Genomic DNA, 20,212 nt, shown 5'->3' on the forward strand with positions numbered 1-20,212 from the left:
GTTGATTGGTGGGTTGGTGGTTGGTTGGTTGGTGGTTGACAGGTTGATTTGTTGATTGGTTAGTTGGTTGGTGGTTGATAGGTTGGTTTATTGGTTGGTGGTTGATAGGTTGGTTGGTTGGTTGGTTGGTGGTTGATAGGTTGGTTTGTTGGCTGGTTGGTTTGTTGATTGGTGGTTGATTGGTTGGTTGGTTGGTGGTTGGATAATTGGTGGGTTGGTGGTTAGTTGGTTTGTTGGTTGGTTGGTGGTTGATAGGTTGGTTTGTTGATTGGTTGGTTGGTTGGTGGTTAATAGGTTGGTTTGTTGGTTGGTTGGTGGTTGATAGGTTGGTTTGTTGGTTGGCTGATTGTTGGCTGATAGGTTGGTTTGTTAGTGGTTACTTGATTGGTAGGTTGGTGGTTGGTTGGTGAGTTGGTTGGTGGGTTGGTGGTGGATTGGTTGGTGGGTTGATGATTGGTTGGTTGGTTGGTGGTTGGATGGTTGGTTGGTTGGTTGCTGATTGGCTGGTAGTTTGTTGGTGGTTGGTTAGTTGGTTTGTTAGTAGTTGGTTAGTTGGTTGGTTGGTGGGTTAATGGTTGGTTGGTTTGTTTTTTTTTATCCAGAGTCTCAGTCTATAGCTCAGGCCACCATTGAACTCACTATAGTCCCATTATATAATCCACATTGGACTACAGCTCGTGGAAAGACTTATTGTGGGTGGTTGAACAAGACGGGAATAATCTCAGCCCCAAACACAAACACTAAACAAGTCAGGCATCACCTCTGGGCCTCAGTTTCCCCATTTGTACACATACAAAGTTGGACCAGATCACCATGTGCTCCTATCCAGATCAGAAAGGCTGTGCCTGGATGACCCAGCCAGATTGCCTGGGCCCACCCACTGGGGTGGCCAAGGCACCTCAGACTCCTTCAACCCCAGTGACAACATCTGGTAGATATCTGTATGGGACTTCCCAGGCCTAAAGTGACAGGCTTTCTATGCCTCCTCAATGCAGTTCCCCGCTCTATGTGGTCATTACTGTCACCATTATTCTGAGACATAGAGAAGGAGGTAGATGACTGTGTCGGTAGCTCCCCTTGATACTGTGACAACATGCCTGGAAAAGCAACTTAGAGAAGGAAGGGTTTATTTTTGGCTCACAGTTCAAGGGTACAACTGTCATGGTGTGACAGTCACTTCAGGAGGAGCTCATAGCTGGTGACATTGCATCTGGAAGGGGGGAGGGGGAGGGGCACAATGCTGGTGGTCCTCAGCCTGTAGAATGATGCCACCTGCAGGTAGGGCGGGTCTTCCCACCCACCCCCACCCTACCCCCACCCCACCCCCAACCTAGAAACACCCTCACATGCTCCGAGGCTGGTCTCCATGGTGATCCTAAACCCTGTCAATTTAACTGTCAGAGTTGCTCAAAGACACAGTCTGTGGTGGAAGAGGTGGTGGAAGAGGTAGATTCAAACCGACATGTCGGATGGTTTGTTTATCTGTTTGTTTGTTTCGTTGGTTGATTGGGTTTTTGATACAGGGGCTCACTATATAGCCTAGGTTGGACTCATTATGTAGCCAAGGCTAGCTTCAAACACACTACAGAATCTGCATTCTTTCTGTCCATCTTGAGCCCCAACAACTCCTTAGTTCCTGGTTGGAAAAAGAGAAGCTGCCTCCTGTCTGCCCCAACCCCAGTCCTTCTCACCTCCCAGCCATCACTGGACGTGGAGGGCTGTAGCATCGTGTGGCTGGAGACAGTTCTGATCCAGATGCTTGCTCTGAGCCTAGCTTGATTTGTGCAGCTTTGTGGGTATTTTGCTTATCGCCAAAACTTCTGAGGGAAGCCCCCGGCATGTAGAGCTCCAGGGTGTCTCTCCCCTCAGATCTGTCCCAGCCTCCCAATACGAATGTGGTACCTGTAAGGCAGAGTGTCACCGACAGGCTTTGGCTGCGCTTCTCCGGTGATGTTGCCAAGAACAGCAAGCAGTTCAGGCTCCTTCCTGCTGCAGAGTCCTATTCCGGGGGGAGCCACCCTCTGACTTTTTCTACCCTCTTCTCCCTCCCCAGAGCTCCCAGGGGCACCCACCAACCTGGGCATTTCCAACATTGGCCCACGGTCCGTGACCTTGCAGTTCAGGCCTGGCTACGATGGGAAGACATCCATCTCCCGCTGGGTGGTGGAGGCTCAGGTAAAGCCTGCTGGAGGGGACCCAGACTCCTCCCCAGGCAGCCTCCGGCAGCCCTGTGACGATCCTGTAGAGGGTGGGGGGCTCACTGAAGCTACAGGTACCTGGTATATCAGCTGGTCTTGGAGTCAGGCCTAAAAATGGGTTTCTCTCCAGCCTGCTGTGAGGTCCTAATGCAGGAGGACTCAGAGCCACCCCGCAGTCAGCTGTGGCTTTTAGGCTAAGACCTTCCCTGGGTGGGGATGATACCTACCAGGAGTTGGGACTCAGAGCATCCCACTTGAGCACAGCAAGTTGGACAGGCCTTAGGTTCCCTTTTCCAGGTGGGCGTGATCGGGGAGGGAGAGGAATGGTTGCTGATCTACCAACTCAGCAATGAGCCTGATGCACGCTCCATGGAGGTACCGGACCTCAACCCCTTCACCTACTACAGGTGAGGCACAGGTGGAAGCGGGGGAGGGGGGCTGGCAAACCCCCTCCATACCTTGCTCATTCCTCCTCTCCCACCCCAGCTTCCGCATGCGCCAAGTAAACATTGTCGGCACCAGCCCGCCCAGTCAACCTTCTAGAAAGATCCAGACCCTCCAGGCACCCCCAGACATGGCCCCCGCCAATGTGACTCTACGCACAGCCAGTGAGACCAGCTTGTGGCTCCGATGGATGGTGAGACTCCTTAGGGGTAGTAGGATGGGATATTCACAGGACTGTTGTCACCCTGTAGCAATGTGATGACCTCAAAGAGGTCACTGATTGAATATCTATAATTCTTTCTATTTACTTTGGGGTGGGGGCTGCTGCTGCCTTGTTTGGGTTTTTAATATTTTTAAATTTCTTCCTTACTAACCTAGAAGGTGCCCAATAGTTAATTGTGGCCAAAGGAGGGAAAAGAGCTAGAAGATACTTTGTATGAGCTGGTGAGATAACCCAGTTATAAAGTACTTGCTGTACATTCATGAGGACCTGAGTTCCATCCCCAGCATCAACCTTAAAAAGCCAGGCGTGTTAGCACATGCTTAGAATCTCAGTGCTGGGGAGGCAGAAACAGGAGGATCCCTGGGGCTTGATGGCCAGCCAGCCTCTCCTAGTTGCCAAGTTGCAGGCCAGTGAGAGACTCTTGTCTCAAAAAATAATTGAACACAATGGAAGCTGGCTGTTGGTGGCACAGACCTTTAACCCAGCCTCGGGATTAAAGGTCTAGATCTTTGTGAGTTTAAGTCCAGCCTGGTCTACATAGGGAATTCCAGGCCAGCCACAGATACCCAGTGAGAACCTGTCTCAAAATAACAAAAATAAATAAATAAAAACAAACAAACTGGGTGACTCCTGAGAAATGACACCCGAGTTTGTCCTCTGGCTTCTACACACACACACACACACACGCATGTACACCTACCACCTACACACACTTGGGGTAGGAGGGGGTGAGGAATGCTGCTGACTAGAAGTATTACCAGATGCTGAGCATCCTAAACTTCCTGTCCCGTTGAACCCTCTCAGAAATGTTGAGAAGGACACAGTCCCATCCTGATTTACAGCTGAGAACACGAAGGCTCAGAGGGGTTAGGAACATGTCCATGGTTGCACAGCAGCCATGAGATGGACCCAGGATTTAGAAAGGGTCCACCTGCTGCTGTGGTGGAGGCTGGGACCAGGCCAGTCCCACAGGTTGGGGCTGTGTATTGAGGGTCTTGACAATGGTTGACCTGCAGGAAGTAGCTCACTGATACGCTGTGGCTTCCTCCCGACCCGGGTGCCGTTGGAGGTGTTTTATTCAGAGCCTGTCTTTAGATGTTCTCATTAAGCCACAGCAGCAGAGTGAGGCTAGTCCCCATTTTGCATAGAAAGGAACTAAGGCAGAAAGAGGTCACATCACCTCCCCAGGACCCCCACATTCCCTGAGTTAACGGCAAGAGACTGAGCCCCCAAATCCACAACACAGGCCACTGAGCACATTGTCCTCTCACAGCCAGGAACCAAAAAACTGTGCCCCTCAGGCCACCCTGGGACAGCGCACCTCAGCTGGAGTCCCAGGCAGCAGTCCTAGAAACCTGTGGAGTAAATGAGAATAATTCTGAGAGTCATGAATGAGAGAGGCAACTGGCATCCTGTGCTCCTTGGGACACCCAGAAACTTTGCAAAGCAAGAGCCTGCTTGATGGCGCCCCATGGCCCCTCTCAACACACAGCCCTTTGCCTCCAAGAGAGATCACTCGTGGGTTGTGTAAACTAATGCATACTCCTGCACCATGGGGTCATGCTGCCATTCACCGAGTGGGACAGTGTGGCAGAGTGTGGCAGGAGCTGGTGGCTATGGGAGGACGTGGCACCATGAGCTCCCAACAGACACTGGTTATTAGTGCTGGCTCCTCGTCAGGTGGCAAGCACTGAGTAACACTTTGGGGCCAGCCCAGTGGCCCAGGGCACTGTGAGTGTGTAAGTGGGACCTATAGCCTCTTATGACCTCAACTTCAACTCTTCACTATCCCCTACCCACTGATCACACACACACATATACACACACACACACACACACACACACACACACACACACACACACACACTACTTACTCCTTAATTGTCTCTGAAGGTTTCCAAACATAAAAGTTAGAGAGTGGGTTACTGGGGTTGTGGGGGTGTGGGGGATGGGAAGTTGGCGTCTGTGCCATGCAGCCGCTTGACTCATAATAGTACATGGCCCATTACCTCTCCTTAGCTGGTAGGGAAGTTGCGTGCCAGGCCCATCTCAGCCTCTTGTGCCCATCCATTTCTGTCTTAATGATCTCTAGCTCATGTCAGTAAGTGTCTGTAGAGGGACTTGGAGGGGAGAGAAGAGTGAGTGGGCGAGGGAGGGGCTGGAAGGAATGGGATAAAGTGGGTTGGAAAGTGATGCACTGTGGATTGTGGGCATTTGGAGCCCTGGGGAGGCAGAATGGAGGGAGGGGACTGCAGACACACAGCTTCAGAGGAGTAGAAGCCAGGTTCTCAGCTGATGTCTGCTTCAGGCCAAAGGCCCACCTCCACCACCTACCAACATTGCCAGATTTATCCAACCTTGAACCAGCAAGCAGGACCCCTCCCACTGAGCTCTATGAACTGGGAAAAGAACCTGCCTTTTCTCTTTGGTGAGACTCTAACCAGTAAGAGAAAGATGAACTCCAGCAGGAGAGACTAAGGTTTGCTGGATAGCAGGACTTCTTGGCAGTGACGTGCATCCTGTCCATATGAGGATGCCTTCACACTAGGCTCCCTCCTCCAAAGGACAGCCTGAGCAGAGACCAGGTGTTGTAGGCAATTAACCAAGTGTATGTTGACAGCCTGAGTAAGGGGGTTAAACAGGAAGACAGTCAGAGCCAAAGGGCCCTGCTAATCAGCACACTGGGCAGACAGGTTTTGAGCCTGCTGGGAAGGACCAGCCTCGGGGCAAGGTCATCAGTCAGCCATGTGTATGATGAACAAAGGTGCTGCTTCTCATGGAAGTCCAGTGGGGAGAGATGGGGAGAGAGACATGGAGACAGTGTTACTTAGGGACAGCACCTCTTTGGAGTACTGGCTGCTCAACTGGAAAGAGGGACTATAGAGTGGTCCCCCTCCTAGCCCCTCATCTCTCTGCCCCTGCTTTACCCCAGCCCCTCCCAGAAATGGAATACAATGGCAACCCTGAGTCGGTGGGCTACAAGATCAAGTACAGCCGGTCCGACGGCCACGGCAAGACCCTGAGCCACATGGTACAAGACCGTGTGGAGCGGGAATACACCATTGAGGACCTGGAGGAGTGGACAGAGTACCGCGTCCAGGTCCAGGCCTTCAACGCCATCGGGAGCGGGCCCTGGAGCCAGGCAGTGGTGGGCAGAACCAGGGAGTCAGGTACCACTGCTCTTCAGGGACCACCCAAGAGCAGGCCACGCTGTAGCCATTTCTACAGATAGCTCAAGCCGCTCTCCCGTGTTCCACCCATGGCAGAGCACCCTGCCACACCCCCAGCCCCCCAGTATTGCCCTTCCCTGGGACAGCCCCCCACTCTTGGGGAGTCCGTGGGATAATGAAGCAGGTACCAGCTGTCCAAACATCCCACCCCACCCCACTGCCCTGACACTCCACTTCAACCCCAACACCCAACAGAAGGGTCTGATCTTAGAACATTCCAGAAATCTGTTTCTCCTAGGAGCCTAGAAAGGGGTCATCATTCCTAGAATATGAGTCCTGATCCACAGGCAGCCCTCATTTATCCAATTTGTGGTTCACTGTCCTGAGGGGTTGTGTGCGTGTGCGTGTGTGTGTGTGCATGTGTGTGTGTGTGTGCATGTGTGTGTGTTCCTTGACACTTTTTAACTGGCAGGTGTATCTTCTGGCTTCCTTGATCCCCCAGTTCTGCCCTCCTTCACCTTGCTGGCTAGAAATACAAGGTCATTCAAAGTTAGTCTGGAAGCAGGATAGACTGAATTCCTGAGTTCAAGGCCAGCCAAGCTACTTAGTGATACCCTGTCTCAAAAACAGGTGAAGGTAGACAGCAAGGTGGCTCAGCCGGTAGAGTCATTTGTCATACAAGCCTGATGGCCTGAGTTCGATCAATTAACTTAAAAAGTTAATTTAATCAATTAACTCTACAGTGTTGTCCTCCAGATACACACACTAGGGCATGCACACAACGCTACACACCCACCACAGGCTAATAATAATAATAATAATAATAATAATAATAATAATAATAATAATTTTTAAAAGTTAATGAGCAGGAAAAAAATGAGGGAGGCCAGACTGAGGATGTAATTCATTTGGTAGAGTGCTTGCCTAGCATGCTCTAGATTGCATCTCCAGCATAAACTAGACATGGTAATTGAAACCAGTAATCCCAGCACTTGGGAGTTAGAGGCAGGAGGATTGGACATTCAAGATCATTCCTGACAACGTAGTGAATTCAAAGCCAGTACATGAGACCTTGTTTCATACCTTACATCCCCAGAAACGAAAGAGGGAGGAAAAGCTGACCCCAGAAATCGTATCTGCAACACCCCCAAACCATCATAGGATCATTTGTGGTCTGCATGGGCCGTCTTTTCTCCCACGGAGCTGGTGACATGGAGCTGGCTCCTTGGTTGGCCCCGCATCTTGCTCCACTTACCGCCACTGTAGAACTATTCTTGGGTCCTTATTCCTCTTCTTCACCCCTCACTCCCACAGTCCCGTCCTCGGGTCCCACCAATGTGTCAGCACTGGCCACCACCTCTAGCAGCATGCTGGTTCGCTGGAGCGAGATCCCAGAAGCAGATCGCAATGGCCTTGTGCTGGGCTACAAGGTAGGTCTCGGGATCAACATGAGTGTGTCGAGTGTGTCGCACCGTCTTCCCCAGGCCCCTCATCCAAGGTGACCTGTCCTTCTCTTCTTTCCTATGGGTCTCTGCCTCACAGAGGAAGCACAGGGTATCTGCCTAGCTTCCCATCCGGTAGTCACCATAGCAAACCAGGAAGTCCTCCCTTAGGGGTAGGGAGACATCCCGTAAGTGACAAGGTCCTTCAGAATGCTCCCTCTTCCAGGAGGCTGAGCTAGGAGCCCCAGATCTTATCCTCAGCTCTAAGGGAGCCAGTCCAGTTTCTATGATCTTCTAAAATTCCTTTCCAAACTGTTCTGGGTCATGTGACCATGTGGCCATATGGCCTAGCCCTGTCCCTGAAAGATGAGAATTGTGGGATAATGTCACATGTCTGTTACTACTCCCTTGTGGGCCTACTAGCTGTGCTAAGGCCCTGGTCTTTGTTGGCAATGGCAGGTGAGGTACAAGGAGAAGGACTCGGACTCCCAGCCCCGGTTCTGGCTGGTAGAAGGCAACTCGTCTCGCAGTGCCCAGCTCACCGGCCTGGGCAAGTATGTGCTGTACGAGGTCCAGGTTCTGGCCTTCACACGCATTGGTGACGGCAGCCCCAGCCACCCTCCCATCCTGGAGCGGACGCTAGATGACGGTAAGTCTACATACATCCCAGTGAGCCCAGAGGGCCCATCCCTCATACCCTGTCCCACGAGGATCCCCAGTCTCAGGCTCCTCCTATGGAAAACGGGGTCATCCGAGGCTACCAACGCACTGCAAGAGGATGATACTCGTAGCCAGTAAGGGAAAATGGGGGGAAAGGACCAGGCGAGGACCATTGACTGTCTCATGGCCCCTTGGTAGCACAAGTAAATAGTACAAAGATTTGGTGTTGGTTTTTATTTTGTTTTCGCCTGGGGCAGATCTTGCTTTGAGCCCAATCTGTGAGAGAGAAAGTCTTAATCCCTGGGCCTGAGCCACCTTCCTGTATGCAAGAGTGACACCAGCAGGACTCCGCATACTGCAAATCAGGCTGACAGGCCTCTACCCCTCCATCCTCCTACACACAGCAAAATGGCCTGCCCACCACAAACATTTGCAAGGCCCAGACAAGTGCGGAAGGAAGCCCCAGTACCGTATGTCTGTATATTCTCACTATAAATCAAGCTAATGAGCTGTTAAATTAAATATGTTCTATCCTCCTGCCTTGACAAATATACCCACATAATGACCTAGAAGGCCAAGTCGGAGTTTACACATCTCATCTCCTTGACATTCTGGACTGGAAGGGAGTGTCACAGGAAGAGTGTCCCCTCCCCCATCTTCCTCACTGTCCTCATCCACACTGTTCAGCTCCAGCCACCACCCCCAAATGAATTTCCCTCAGCCATCCCCAGGGCACATAGGAGATAGATCTGGGGAACAAGCCCACTCAGAGTCCGGGGGTACCCTTGGGCCCCCCTGGGCTTTTAAACGCCAGGATTCCAGAGCCCAGTGTGGAGAGAGGATTCCTGCAGGCTCATGGTAAGTGCTTTCCAATCCAAAGCACAGACCAGGCTGGGGTCTGCAATGCCCTGGGTGAATGGATGAAGCCCTGACGGAGGCCTGGGGATCATTCCAGCACAGATTTAAAAACCAGTACAACTTGGAAAACCAAGAACTCCATGCCCATTCCAAGAGCCCATGCATGGACACATGGAGCCCAAGGAAATTGGAGTCTTGGGCCCCTCACCAAATAACTAAAGCCTGTTTGAGGGGTACACATACCTCATCTCACCTTCTAGGTTCTGTAAAATGACCCTGATTTTGAGGATAGATACTGTTTTGTGATCATTTGCTCAGAGGTATACTATACATGAACTCAGTAAGCCAAGAGGCCAAGAGATTCCCCCTCCCTCACTAAGCTAATGAATTAACCCCACCCCCCCTCACCCCCGCCTCACCAGGGCTCAGCTGGGCCTGGACTGGGTTTGGGATGGAATAGCAGCCTCACCTTCTCTCGTCTGTCTCCTCCAGTCCCAGGCCCACCCATGGGCATCCTGTTTCCAGAGGTGAGAACCACGTCTGTGCGGCTCATCTGGCAGCCCCCCGCAGCCCCCAATGGTATCATCCTGGGTAAGGCTGTACCCTTTCCTGTGCCCTTCCTAGGAAGGAAAGAGGAAGTGGCATGATGGGTAAAGGAAGCAGAGATGGGACAGGCCTGAGAAGTGTCCTCAGCCCCTGAGGACTAGGATCATAAGTTCACACCTGTAACCCCAGCACTTGAGAGGCAGAGGTGAGAGGGTGGGGAGTTCAAGGCTGTCCTCTGAGGCCAGCAGACTTGAGGCCAGTCTGGGCTGCATGACACCTAATTTACTAGTTACAGAACACCATGAGCAAAAGCAGAGTTTATTTGGGCTTACAGTTCCAGAGGGGTAAGTGTCCATCAGGGAGGGGAGGGAGGCAGGGCGGCAAATGGCAGGCTTAGTGACAGAAGAGGAAGCTGAGAGATCACATCTTTAACAGGAAGCACAAAGCAGAGAGACAGAGAACCGGAGTAGAGTGAGACTCTATCATCTCCAAGTCCACCCCTAGTGATGTACCTCCTCCAGCAAGGCCATACTTCCTAAACATCCCCAAACAGTGCCACCACCTGAGGAGCAAGTGTTCAAATACCCGAGCTTGTGAGAGACCTTTCTCACTTAAACCACTAAACCACCTCAAAAATAAATAAATAAATAAAAATGAATAAAAAAAATCTGAAGAGCCAAGAGTGATGATGCGCATTGTGTAATCCCAGCTCACAAGAGGGAAAGGCAAAGGGTGTGCTGCAAATTTGAGGCCAGATTGGTCAATATAGCAAGTTATAGCTCATCAAGATGTACAGATCAGGACCCTCTCTCAAAGTGATGCTGGTGGTGCTGGTTCAGGTGCTGGTGATGAGGGTGATGTTGGGGTGGTAATGGTGATGATAGTGGTGGCAGTCATGGTGATGATAATGGTGATGATGATGGTGGTGGTGATAATATCTTGGCCTTCATCCTCACTTCTTTTCCTGTTGTTGTGATAAAATACCCTAGCAAAAGCAACTTAAGGGAGAGAGGACTCACTTGACTCACAATTCCAGGTTAGAGCCTGCCATTGCCAGGGAAGTGACAGCCTCAGGAGCTCAAGGAGCTAGTCACATCACAGTCACAGTCAAGAGCAGAGCAATGAACCAGTGCATGCTCGCACACAGCTGACTCTCCTCCACCCACAGAGTGTCTACAATCAAGATAGGTCTTCCCAAATCAGTTAATGTAATCAAGACAGCCCCTCACAGGAATTCCCGGAAACCTGCCTCCTAGGTGAAGAGTTGTCAAGTAATACTGGCCATCGGTCTTGTTTCTTCTGATAGAACTCTGAGCCCCATCACAATATCTGCAGGAGAGCAAGGTCAAGGTTTAGCTCTCTTAAGAACTATGCATTGTCTTTATCCTTCCCAGTGCCTCCAGCTGGTCCCTCACCAGCTTTCCATCTAGTAAACTTTGGCCAAGCAAGATTCCCTCAACATTCACACATACATGTATACACACACACACACACACACACACACACACACACAAAGGCTTGAGAAGTTCTAGGCCAACCTATACAGCCTAGCAAGGAGACCTTGTCTTAATAATAATAATAATAATAATAATAATAATAATAATAATAATAAATGATAACAATAATAGTTTTAAAAAGAATGAACTGGGCCTGGAGAGATGAGTCAGTGGTTAAAAGCACTGGTTGCTCTTGCAGAGGACCTAGGTTTGGCTCCCAGTGTTCACAACATCTCTAACTCCAGTTCCAGGGGATCTGATGCCTTCTTCTGACCTCCTTGGGTACCAGGCACACGCATGGTACACATATGTGTATATAGGCAAAACATTCATACAAATAAAATAATTTTTTAATTTTTAATTAAATAAACTCCTGAATATACACACCAAAGGTGCCTTGGCCTACCTGTACCTCTCTCTTGGGCTTGGGCGGCACTAGTCCTGGAGGAATGCACACTACCTGAGAAGATAACATGATGGAGGATGTCAAGTCCTTTAGACTAGAAAGCCTTGGGCTGGTGGTTTGGAGCCCCCACTAGCTAACAGGTGACTTGGCCTCTCTCCTCCTCGAGTGGACTAATCAAGGGGTCTAACACACAATGCACTGAACTCCTTATGCCCACCAAAGTCCACCTCCCTCAACCACAGCGGAAGGTGTAAAGGTGACCGGAAGAGTATCACACAGGCAAATGAGGGCCAGGGAGGCCTGATTGCACATGCTGCTGAGCTACGTAGGGATGGACCAGTCCTCTTACAGGGCGCTGGGGCTGCTTGCTCTGCTGTCCATCATGGCCCTTTGCCTTTCTTCCCCACAGCCTACCAGATCACACACCGGCTCAACGCCACGACAGCCAACACCGCCACAGTGGAGGTCCTGGCACCCAGTGCCCGCCAGTACATGGCCACAGGCCTCAAGCCAGAGTCTGTCTACCTGTTCCGGATCACAGCCCAGACCCGAAAAGGCTGGGGAGAGGCTGCTGAAGCCTTGGTGGTGACCACAGAGAAGAGAGGTAACTGCCCATGGGGCTGGGCCAGGGGGGACTGGGGAGCTGAGAAGAGGGGCTCTGTAGCCCACCCAGGGGCTTAGCATCCTTCCTAGAGGGTGACTGGGATAAGCAGTGAGGAGCCATGTTGCTTTAGTCTACAATAGAGAACAGGCTCCAATATTGGAGTCACGGTCAGTGAAAGATCATGCCATCTTACAAAGCTGAACTGGGATTTCCCAGGATCCTACTCTACTCTGGGTTTCTAAAAGACATGGAAAGAGTGCTTGCCTAGCATGCATGAAGCCCTGGGTTCAAGTCCCAGCACTGCATATACCAGATGTGGTGATGCATGCCTGTAATCCTAGCACTTGAGAGACCCAAGCAGGAAAATCGGGAGTTCAAGGTCATTCTCAACTACATAGCAAGTTTGAGGCCCACCTAGGATACATGGGACACTGTCAAAAATAAATAAATAAAAATGAATAATACTAAAGAGGTGGTTGATGACCACCCCCCACCCCCACCCAATCTCCTTCTAGCCTTGTCCCACTGGGCTAGAGCCTGGAGTCTAGGCTGCCACTACCTTACTGCCCACTACCTTACTGCCCTGAGCAGGCCCCTTGACTGAGAGTGAATTCCCTAGATATAAGCCTGAGTCCCCAAATGGTTAAAAGTGATCTGTTAGAAAATGTTCCCAAGGGGGGGAAAAAAAACAGTAAGACAGTGGATTTCCTCCAAGGACTTCTTTGCACTTAGGGTATGTGGGGTAACATCTGTATACCTCTGGGTTACCCTACTTGGAGGAAGATGCTCCTGGCATTAAGCAGGTTGAGGGGAGGGGCTCCACAAAGTGTCCTGCAGTCACAAAGCAGCCCCACCACCAGGAAGTGTCAAGGCCAAGGCCAAGAACACTGAGGCTTGGAAGCCTGCCATCTGGGGTAGGAAAATAGCTAATGAAAGAGGGAAGTGGAGCAGGGGGATGATGGGAATGAATTCCCACAGGGAAGCATGGCTCACTCCCACTCAGTCAGGCACAATGCAGGTCCCATCTCTGTCACTAGCAGAAGCAAATGTGTCAACTCCTCCGTCAGGGGCTGTCATGAGCGGCATGACTTTCCAGGCACCCAGGGCTCTGGAAACTGAGGGCAGGTCTCACCTGAGGACTCATGTGTTGACTGCTGGCAGAAACCATGCAAGGCTCACGAACGTGGAAGTGAGAGAGAGAAGAGGTGTCTGTCTCAAGTTCAGGACACCTTCTCCCTGCCCTTGAGAAAAGGCACTACCACCCTGCTCAGGCTACACTGTCTCACCTGTTCCCTGCCCTGCCTCCCAGACCGCCCGCAGCCCCCTAGCAAGCCTGTGGTACAGCAGGAAGATGTGAAGGCTCGCAGCGTGTTGCTGTCCTGGGAGCCAGGCAGCGATGGGCTCTCCCCAGTACGCTACTACACCATCCAGACGCGTGAACTGCCCAGCGGCAGGTGGGCGCTGCACTCGGCCTCTGTGAGCCACAATGCCTCTGCCTTCACTGTGGACAGGTAAGGTGGGGTCCTCACCCACTCCTCTGCCCACTTCTCTACTGGAGACAGTACCTCGAGTGATCGAGCCTTGCAGGATGGAGGGGGCGGTTTCTGAGAGCATCTTCAGCTGGTCACCCAAGCCTTCCTTCACTCACCCCAGCAGGCACACTCACCCCTTCCAGCTCTCTCCTCCTCCCTGGGAAGCCCATTAAGGGTACCTCTTAATTATCTGTGGAGCCTGCCAGGCCCCCTTAGCGAAGCGCTGCCATCCTTCATTAGCGATTCTCCCGACAGCCCGTGTCCTCCTCCTATCTCTAATAGGGGTACGAAGCTCCTCTCCAAAACTCTGGCCTCAATCTAATCCCCAGTGGTTATATTTTTTGTATTCCAGTCAACGTGACCTGGAACTTGAGCAAGCCTTTCCTCCCCGCTCCCCAAGCCCTGTAAATCAAGAAGAAAGATGTTTATTAGGAAGAAAATGAGGCTCATAGAGACAACTCGCTTTCTCTCTGGGGAATTCCACCCCCACCCCACCCCCCAAAAAATTCCTATCTTTAGGAAAGGAAGTACAGCTTGCAGGGGACCATGCATGCGATTGTGGGGAGAGGGAGGTGTGAATGTTTTTGGTTTTGGTTTTGTTTTCGAGACAAGGTTTCTCTATGTGTAGCCTTGGCTGTCCTGGAACTCACTCTGTAGATCAGGCTGGCCTCGAACTCACAGATATCCCCCTGCCTCTGCCTCCCGAATGCTGGGATTAAAGGCGTGGGCTGGTGGCTTTATTCAAACTGCCCAGCGTGAATGTTTTCATGGCCACCAAAGCCTGGGTAAACATGAGCCTGGAGATGTGTGGCTTATCATTACAATGAGAGACAGCCTAAGCAGGGACGGTGCTGGGCACTCAGCATTTCAGTGGGCCTGTCCCAGTGTGTCTCCTTCCCTGGCCTTCATGTTTCCATCTGCGTGGTGTGTCAGCACCCATGGCCCCCTTTCTCCCCTGACGCCCCTCTTCCAGCAGGGATAGATGGGACCCCACCGTGGAAGTGTGTGGGGACCGGTCTTGAGGGACACTGTGTCAGACTTGTCGTCACTGTGACGGACTCCTGGAGGAAGCAACTTGAGGGGGAAGGCTTGTTTGGGGACACAGCCTTAGAGGTTTCAGCCTGAAGCCAGCTGGGTCTGTCACTTTGGGCACAGTGAAAGGAGCATGTGACAGAAGCCCATGGTGACCAGGACACAGGACATAAGATATACCCTCTGAGGCTCTGTCCCCAGTGATGCACTTCCTCTACCAAGGCCCCACTTCCTGGAAGTTTCCACTTCTCAAAAGACAACCATACCAGTGGGAAACAAATCTTTAACACGGGGCGGGGGGGGGGGGGTCGTTCATGCTCAAATCTTAGTTGACACCTTGGTTATTGGCCCCCAATTCCCTCCACAGACTCAAGCCCTTCACATCCTACAAGTTCCGAGTGAAAGCGACCAATGACATCGGGGACAGCGAGTTCAGTGAGGAGTCAGAGTCGCTGACCACCCTGCAGGCCGGTCAGTGCCACCTCCCTGCTTGGGCCTCTGGCTCTTGACCCTGGTTGCTTCCTGGACAGGAAGTGTCCTTCCGTGGGAGGGGCCTCTGAGGGTGAGAGAGGGCTCACTAGCCCTGCTCTGCCTGTCTGCCTCCAGGCCAGAATGCCTAGAGGTTTGGAACAAAAGGGATTTTGCCTAGGGCTCAGGGTCCCAAACTTAGCCTGAAATTGAGTGCAATTCTCTGATGTTCCCCCAACTAGCAGGAAGTGGGAGTGGATGCCCACCTCCACCCTGCATCTAACAGCAACCTAAGGTCTATGGCTTTGAGGGGTTCCAAGACTCTGGGTTAGGCTAAGGTCAGGCCCCCAGTTCACCCTGGCTGTTTGCTCTGAGGAAAGTGGTAGGTGTCCGGGGAACTTACGCAGGACCTACCTAGCCATCAGTGTCTGCAGAATCGGGTCCCTGTGTGTTCCTGGGTGGGACTGACTTTCCCAACCCCCAGAGTCTACTGTTCTGCCTCTCTCCACAGCCCCAGATGAGGCACCCACCATCCTGTCGGTGACACCCCACACCACCACCTCTGTGCTAATCCGATGGCAGGTACGGCTACGTGGACAGGGCGGGTTCATTTCCAAGGACTCGAATAAGCTCTCGACTGAGACCAAAAACTCCACCAGTCCCCACCAGAGCTGCCTTTGCCTCTGTTGTATACCCCCCAGAGCACAGAGGAAGACATGAGAGATCTAGGCATGTGCACATCACAGAGCACTAGATACACGTGTGTCCACACATGCACACACCCCACCTCTGGATACACATACCAAGCAGATGAACACAGACTGGGGGGGGGGGGGGGGGGGGGCTTTGTGTGGCCCAAGATCACACAGCTCAAGTGACAGGGTTAGTTTCATGACCCCAGGTCTGCTGAACCTGTGTACGGAAAAGCACCTGGAGGCTATGAGGACCTCCCCGCCTCCCCGGCAAGGCTCCACAAAGCCCAGACACAGAGGTCAGTGACAGGCTTCCAGACAGAGACCTGTGACCTCATCATGAGTGGTGTCCCCTTGTCTAGGCAGTCTCTCTCAGCTGCCTGCTCCTTGGTTTGCACTATTGGTTCTACCAGGTCCAGAGGCAACCTCAGCGATCAGGCTGCCCATGCATTCTCTGAAGTCTAGCCTTGGGCTCAGTAGGTCACCCACAGAAGACCCTCCCCCCCAAAAAAAGGCTAGCTCCTGTCCCTACTTCTTGGGATCTGAGGAACTGGCCCCAGCAGCAATCCTTGTACAACTGAAGCCTGGGATTCTAGAGGGGACACCCCCTAAGTGGACCTGGCAGCCATACATGAGCCACAGGAGGCTGGAGCAGATGGGATACCCTGACAAAAGGGCCAGGTGATGCCCATGGCAGCCAGGGAAGCAATTAAGAAGCTAATAAAAAGCCTGAACCATTTCAACAGATTTCTTAAAGGAGGTATCATAAAGAAAATAGTTTCCACTTGGCAGAAAGCCTGTTCTCCAGCTCAGCCGAGGACGGGAGCAGAAAGCAAAAGAGGAAAGAAGGGCCGTGCACACGGGAGTGCTCATCCTTGCACAGGCTGTAGTGTAGGCAGAGGGCTCAGTTCCTGGGAAACACCAGGAAGTGCTGGCTGGGTGCTCGTCAGAGCAACAGCCCCAGGGAGGCCAGAAGTGAGTCACAGAGTTCCCGGACAAGCAATGGCTGGTGACTGCCGAGGTGTGTCTTCCGGTCTTCTCGCCGCTGTGTGACCATGGCCCGTACCTTCATGTCTCTGAGTGTGTTTCCTGCTCTGCTAAAGGGGGCTTGCATGGTGATTCCTGCCCTTCCCCACCTCAAAGGGAATGTAACAACCTCTCTGAAAATGCCCCCAAGCCATCCCAGTTTCTTTTTCTGGTTGAGATAGTCCTTGCTCTGTGGTTGCAGGAGATGTGGTGGGCAGAGAAGGTGGAGTGGGATAAACAGTCAAGGGCCCTCCCCATGTTTGACCCTCATCCCCGTAGCCTCCAGCTGAGGACAAGATCAATGGCATCCTCTTGGGCTTTCGGATCCGGTACCGGGAGCTGCTCTATGAAGGGCTGAGGGGCTTCACTCTTCGAGGCATCAACAACCCTGGGGCCAAGTGGGCTGAGCTCACCTGTAAGTAGTCACCATAGGGTCTTAGGGAGGGGAGGGGTAGGCATGCTCACCTCCCTGCTCTGAAGCTCCCAGTTTCCTTGAGTCTGCTAACCTGCAACCCTGCCTCCCTCTCCTTTGTGTTCATCCCCTTACCCCATTCACTCACTTGCTAAGCATTTATTGAGCACCTTCTGCATATTCCAAGGCACTATGGGCACACACCAGTGGTTAAGCAGACAAGGGTCCCTGACCTCTCAGATCAGTCTGATGGAAGAAGAATCAGGCATTCAGTACTTAAACCCTGAAACAGATGTCAAGGGCCATGGGCATGACAGTATGGGAGAGTGTTCCAAAAGAATTCCAAAGGACTCTCTTGACATGGAAGGATGATCCCAGGTTAGGCAGGCAACTGTGTGGAGGGAGGAGCCACCAGCTTAGAAAGACCATCAGCCTGGAGATCTAGACCCCCACCAAGGACAATAGTCAAGACCCCCACCTATTCCTCCGAAAGTCAACACCCAGCCCTAGGGCCAAAGAAGCCAGCCTTCAAGTATAGGAGAAGGAGAGAAAAGAGAGGACGTTGGGAAAGTCATGAGCAAGAGAAGGGTGTGCGTGAATGTTGGGTTTGGAGGACACACAGGGGGCATGGAGGCGATGGCCTGACTGTAGGAGGTATGGGGGGAACAGAGTCAAGGAGGCTGTTGTGTTAACAGAGTGAAAGAGCACGAGGCTGAGCCAGGGAGGCAGGCTAGGTGTGCCATGGACATGGGTTCCACAGGGCTCCACGTCTGTTCGAGGAGAGGAGAGGCAGGCAAGCAGGAAAGAGGAGATCGTATAGAGGATGAGGAGCGGGGCCCACACTGTTCACCACAAGGGAAGTCAGGCAGCCTAGGTCCCTGTGGGCTCTGGCACTACGTCCCATATCTCCTCAACTTATGGAGCCGTAGCTTCCAGGGATGTTTACAGACAACAAAATGATTGAACATGGAGTGAGAAGATATTAAAAGAAATCCATAGAAATACCCAATCCAACAGCTCCTGTTCTTTCCTTATCTTTATTTATTTATTTTGGCCAATGTCTGCCTATGGCTGTGATTTTATATGGCCTGCGTCTAATTCACTCATATTTCTTGACAATAAAATTGTTTCTGGTTCATATGAGAAAATTGACGATGCCAGTATTTCACCACAGTTTGCCGAGAGCTCCAAAGTGAAACCTGGGAGCCAGTGGGATGAGAGGGTCCCCCAGAACTGTCCCCAGGGTTGGGAGGCTCTAGGGACTTCCCCCATGGTCAGTGTAGATCAAGACAGGAACGACAATGTTTTAGGATCACCCTCTCCCCAATTCCCATCTTGGACCCCTGACTCAGCACCAGGAAATGGAAGCAGTCCCCCTGCCTGCTCCGTTGCCAACCTTGTCATCCCATCCCAGGCCTGGTTGGTTCCCAGTGGGTGGGATGCCTGTGTACACTAACCTCTGTCTGCTGTCTCCCTGGCCTCTCACCTCCTGCCCCCCAGCCTTGTACTCCATGCGGAACCTGACCCGGCCCAGCCTCACGCAGTACGAGCTGGACAGTAAGTCCCCTTGCATGGTGGTTCATCGTGGCCCAGGCCTCCTGGGATGGGCTGGGGAGGGGGCCCTCATGAACACCTAGACCCAGGCCAACTAGGTCCCCGCTGTCCTGGGTTGCTTTCTGTTGCTGTGATAAAGACGGTGACAAAAAGCAACTTGAGGCAGAAAGGGTTTGTTTGACTTACCCAATCATAGTCCATCACCAAGGGAAGCCACGCAGGAACTCAAGGCAGGAACTGAAGCAGAAGCCATGGAGGAATGTTCCTGGCTTGCTCTCCATGGCTTGCTCAGCCTGCTTTCTTATACCACCCAGGACCACCTGCCCAGGGGTGGCACCACCCACAGTGAGCTGGTCCCTCCCAAATTAACCATTGATCAGGAAATGGCCCCACAGAGTTATCTACAGGCCAATCTGATGGAGGCATTTTCTGAAATGAGGTTCCCTCTTCCCAGATGATTCTATCTGTGTCTAGCCAGCATGCCCACTTGAATTCAGTGTGCTTGAACACTAGGACCACCTATAACACATATGTGTAAGCATGGAAAGCAGGCCGTGTTCTGGAAGAGACTCCTCCGAGCCTACCCTATACGTGCTGAGTAGTAAAGTATAGACTTGAGTGGAGGAGGGGGCAGCAGGTCAACACTAGGAGATAAAGCGCACTACAGGGCAGGTAGGCGGGCGTCCATTGCTGTTACCTGACTTGACCCGGGTAAGACATGTTGGCCCTCGCTGTCTCTCTAGCCCTGTCTGAAGCTCCTGTACGTGTGTGAGTCATCTCTGCCTCTTCTCTGTTTCCAAAGCCTCAGCAGGTTCTACACACACACACACACACACACACACACACACACACACACACACATGGGCTTCTGATCAGGAAAAACCAACCTCAGAGTCTAGACTGCCCTTCTCTCCTCAGCATGAGCCTACTCCATGACAGAACTGCCACCCTGGGGGACAAGAGTGGGAGGGAGACAGGGACAGCAGAGGACAGAGGATGGGAGGACATACTGGCCACCAGGAAAAGGGATCACGTCTCCCATCCAGGATGACAGAGCCCAGATTCTTGCAGCAGAATTCTTGGGTTCACCAGGCACCCGCCTCCCCACTCTCCACCCCACCCCCAAGCACTTCAAACTTGACTAACTCTTGGAATTTCTTGACCCAGAATTCACAGTCCATAAGCACTTCCCTCTAGGACTGAGCCAGTGGGGGTGGGGGCAGTCGAGTACAACTCAGTGGTAAAGCTTGTGCTCAGCCTTGGAGAGACCCTGGATTCACTCCCTGGCCCCAAACGAGTAGGGGGGAAAAAAGGAGCTAGTGAATGGGAATAGATGTGGACACAGCAGGGACATGGATGAAATGGTTTACATCTGCCATCGTGGGAAGGTCCAGGGAGGCCAGCACTGTTAATAAGGCCTTCCTCAGTCTCAACACGATTCACTTGGAG

The 20,212-nt window shown here is 52.1% G+C and overlaps 1 protein-coding gene across 1 annotated transcript in view; it reads left to right on the plus strand.

Moving 5' to 3' along the window:
• Sdk2 (sidekick cell adhesion molecule 2) overlaps positions 1-20,212 on the plus strand; it is a 285,293-nt gene that overhangs the window by 222,461 nt on the left and 42,620 nt on the right. Inside the window, 13 exon segments of the mRNA XM_052759781.1 lie at positions 2,054-2,175; positions 2,496-2,605; positions 2,685-2,835; positions 5,798-6,035; positions 7,350-7,465; positions 7,937-8,126; positions 9,488-9,586; positions 11,853-12,047; positions 13,357-13,558; positions 14,979-15,082; positions 15,591-15,661; positions 17,077-17,212; positions 18,710-18,766. Coding sequence (XP_052615741.1) covers positions 2,054-2,175; positions 2,496-2,605; positions 2,685-2,835; positions 5,798-6,035; positions 7,350-7,465; positions 7,937-8,126; positions 9,488-9,586; positions 11,853-12,047; positions 13,357-13,558; positions 14,979-15,082; positions 15,591-15,661; positions 17,077-17,212; positions 18,710-18,766 — 1,791 coding nt within the window.

The sequence above is a fragment of the Peromyscus californicus genome, unplaced genomic scaffold (assembly GCF_007827085.1).
Source record: "Peromyscus californicus insignis strain IS unplaced genomic scaffold, ASM782708v3 Scaffold_3__1_contigs__length_106647218, whole genome shotgun sequence".
In the NCBI taxonomy this organism is placed as follows: domain Eukaryota; kingdom Metazoa; phylum Chordata; class Mammalia; order Rodentia; family Cricetidae; genus Peromyscus; species Peromyscus californicus.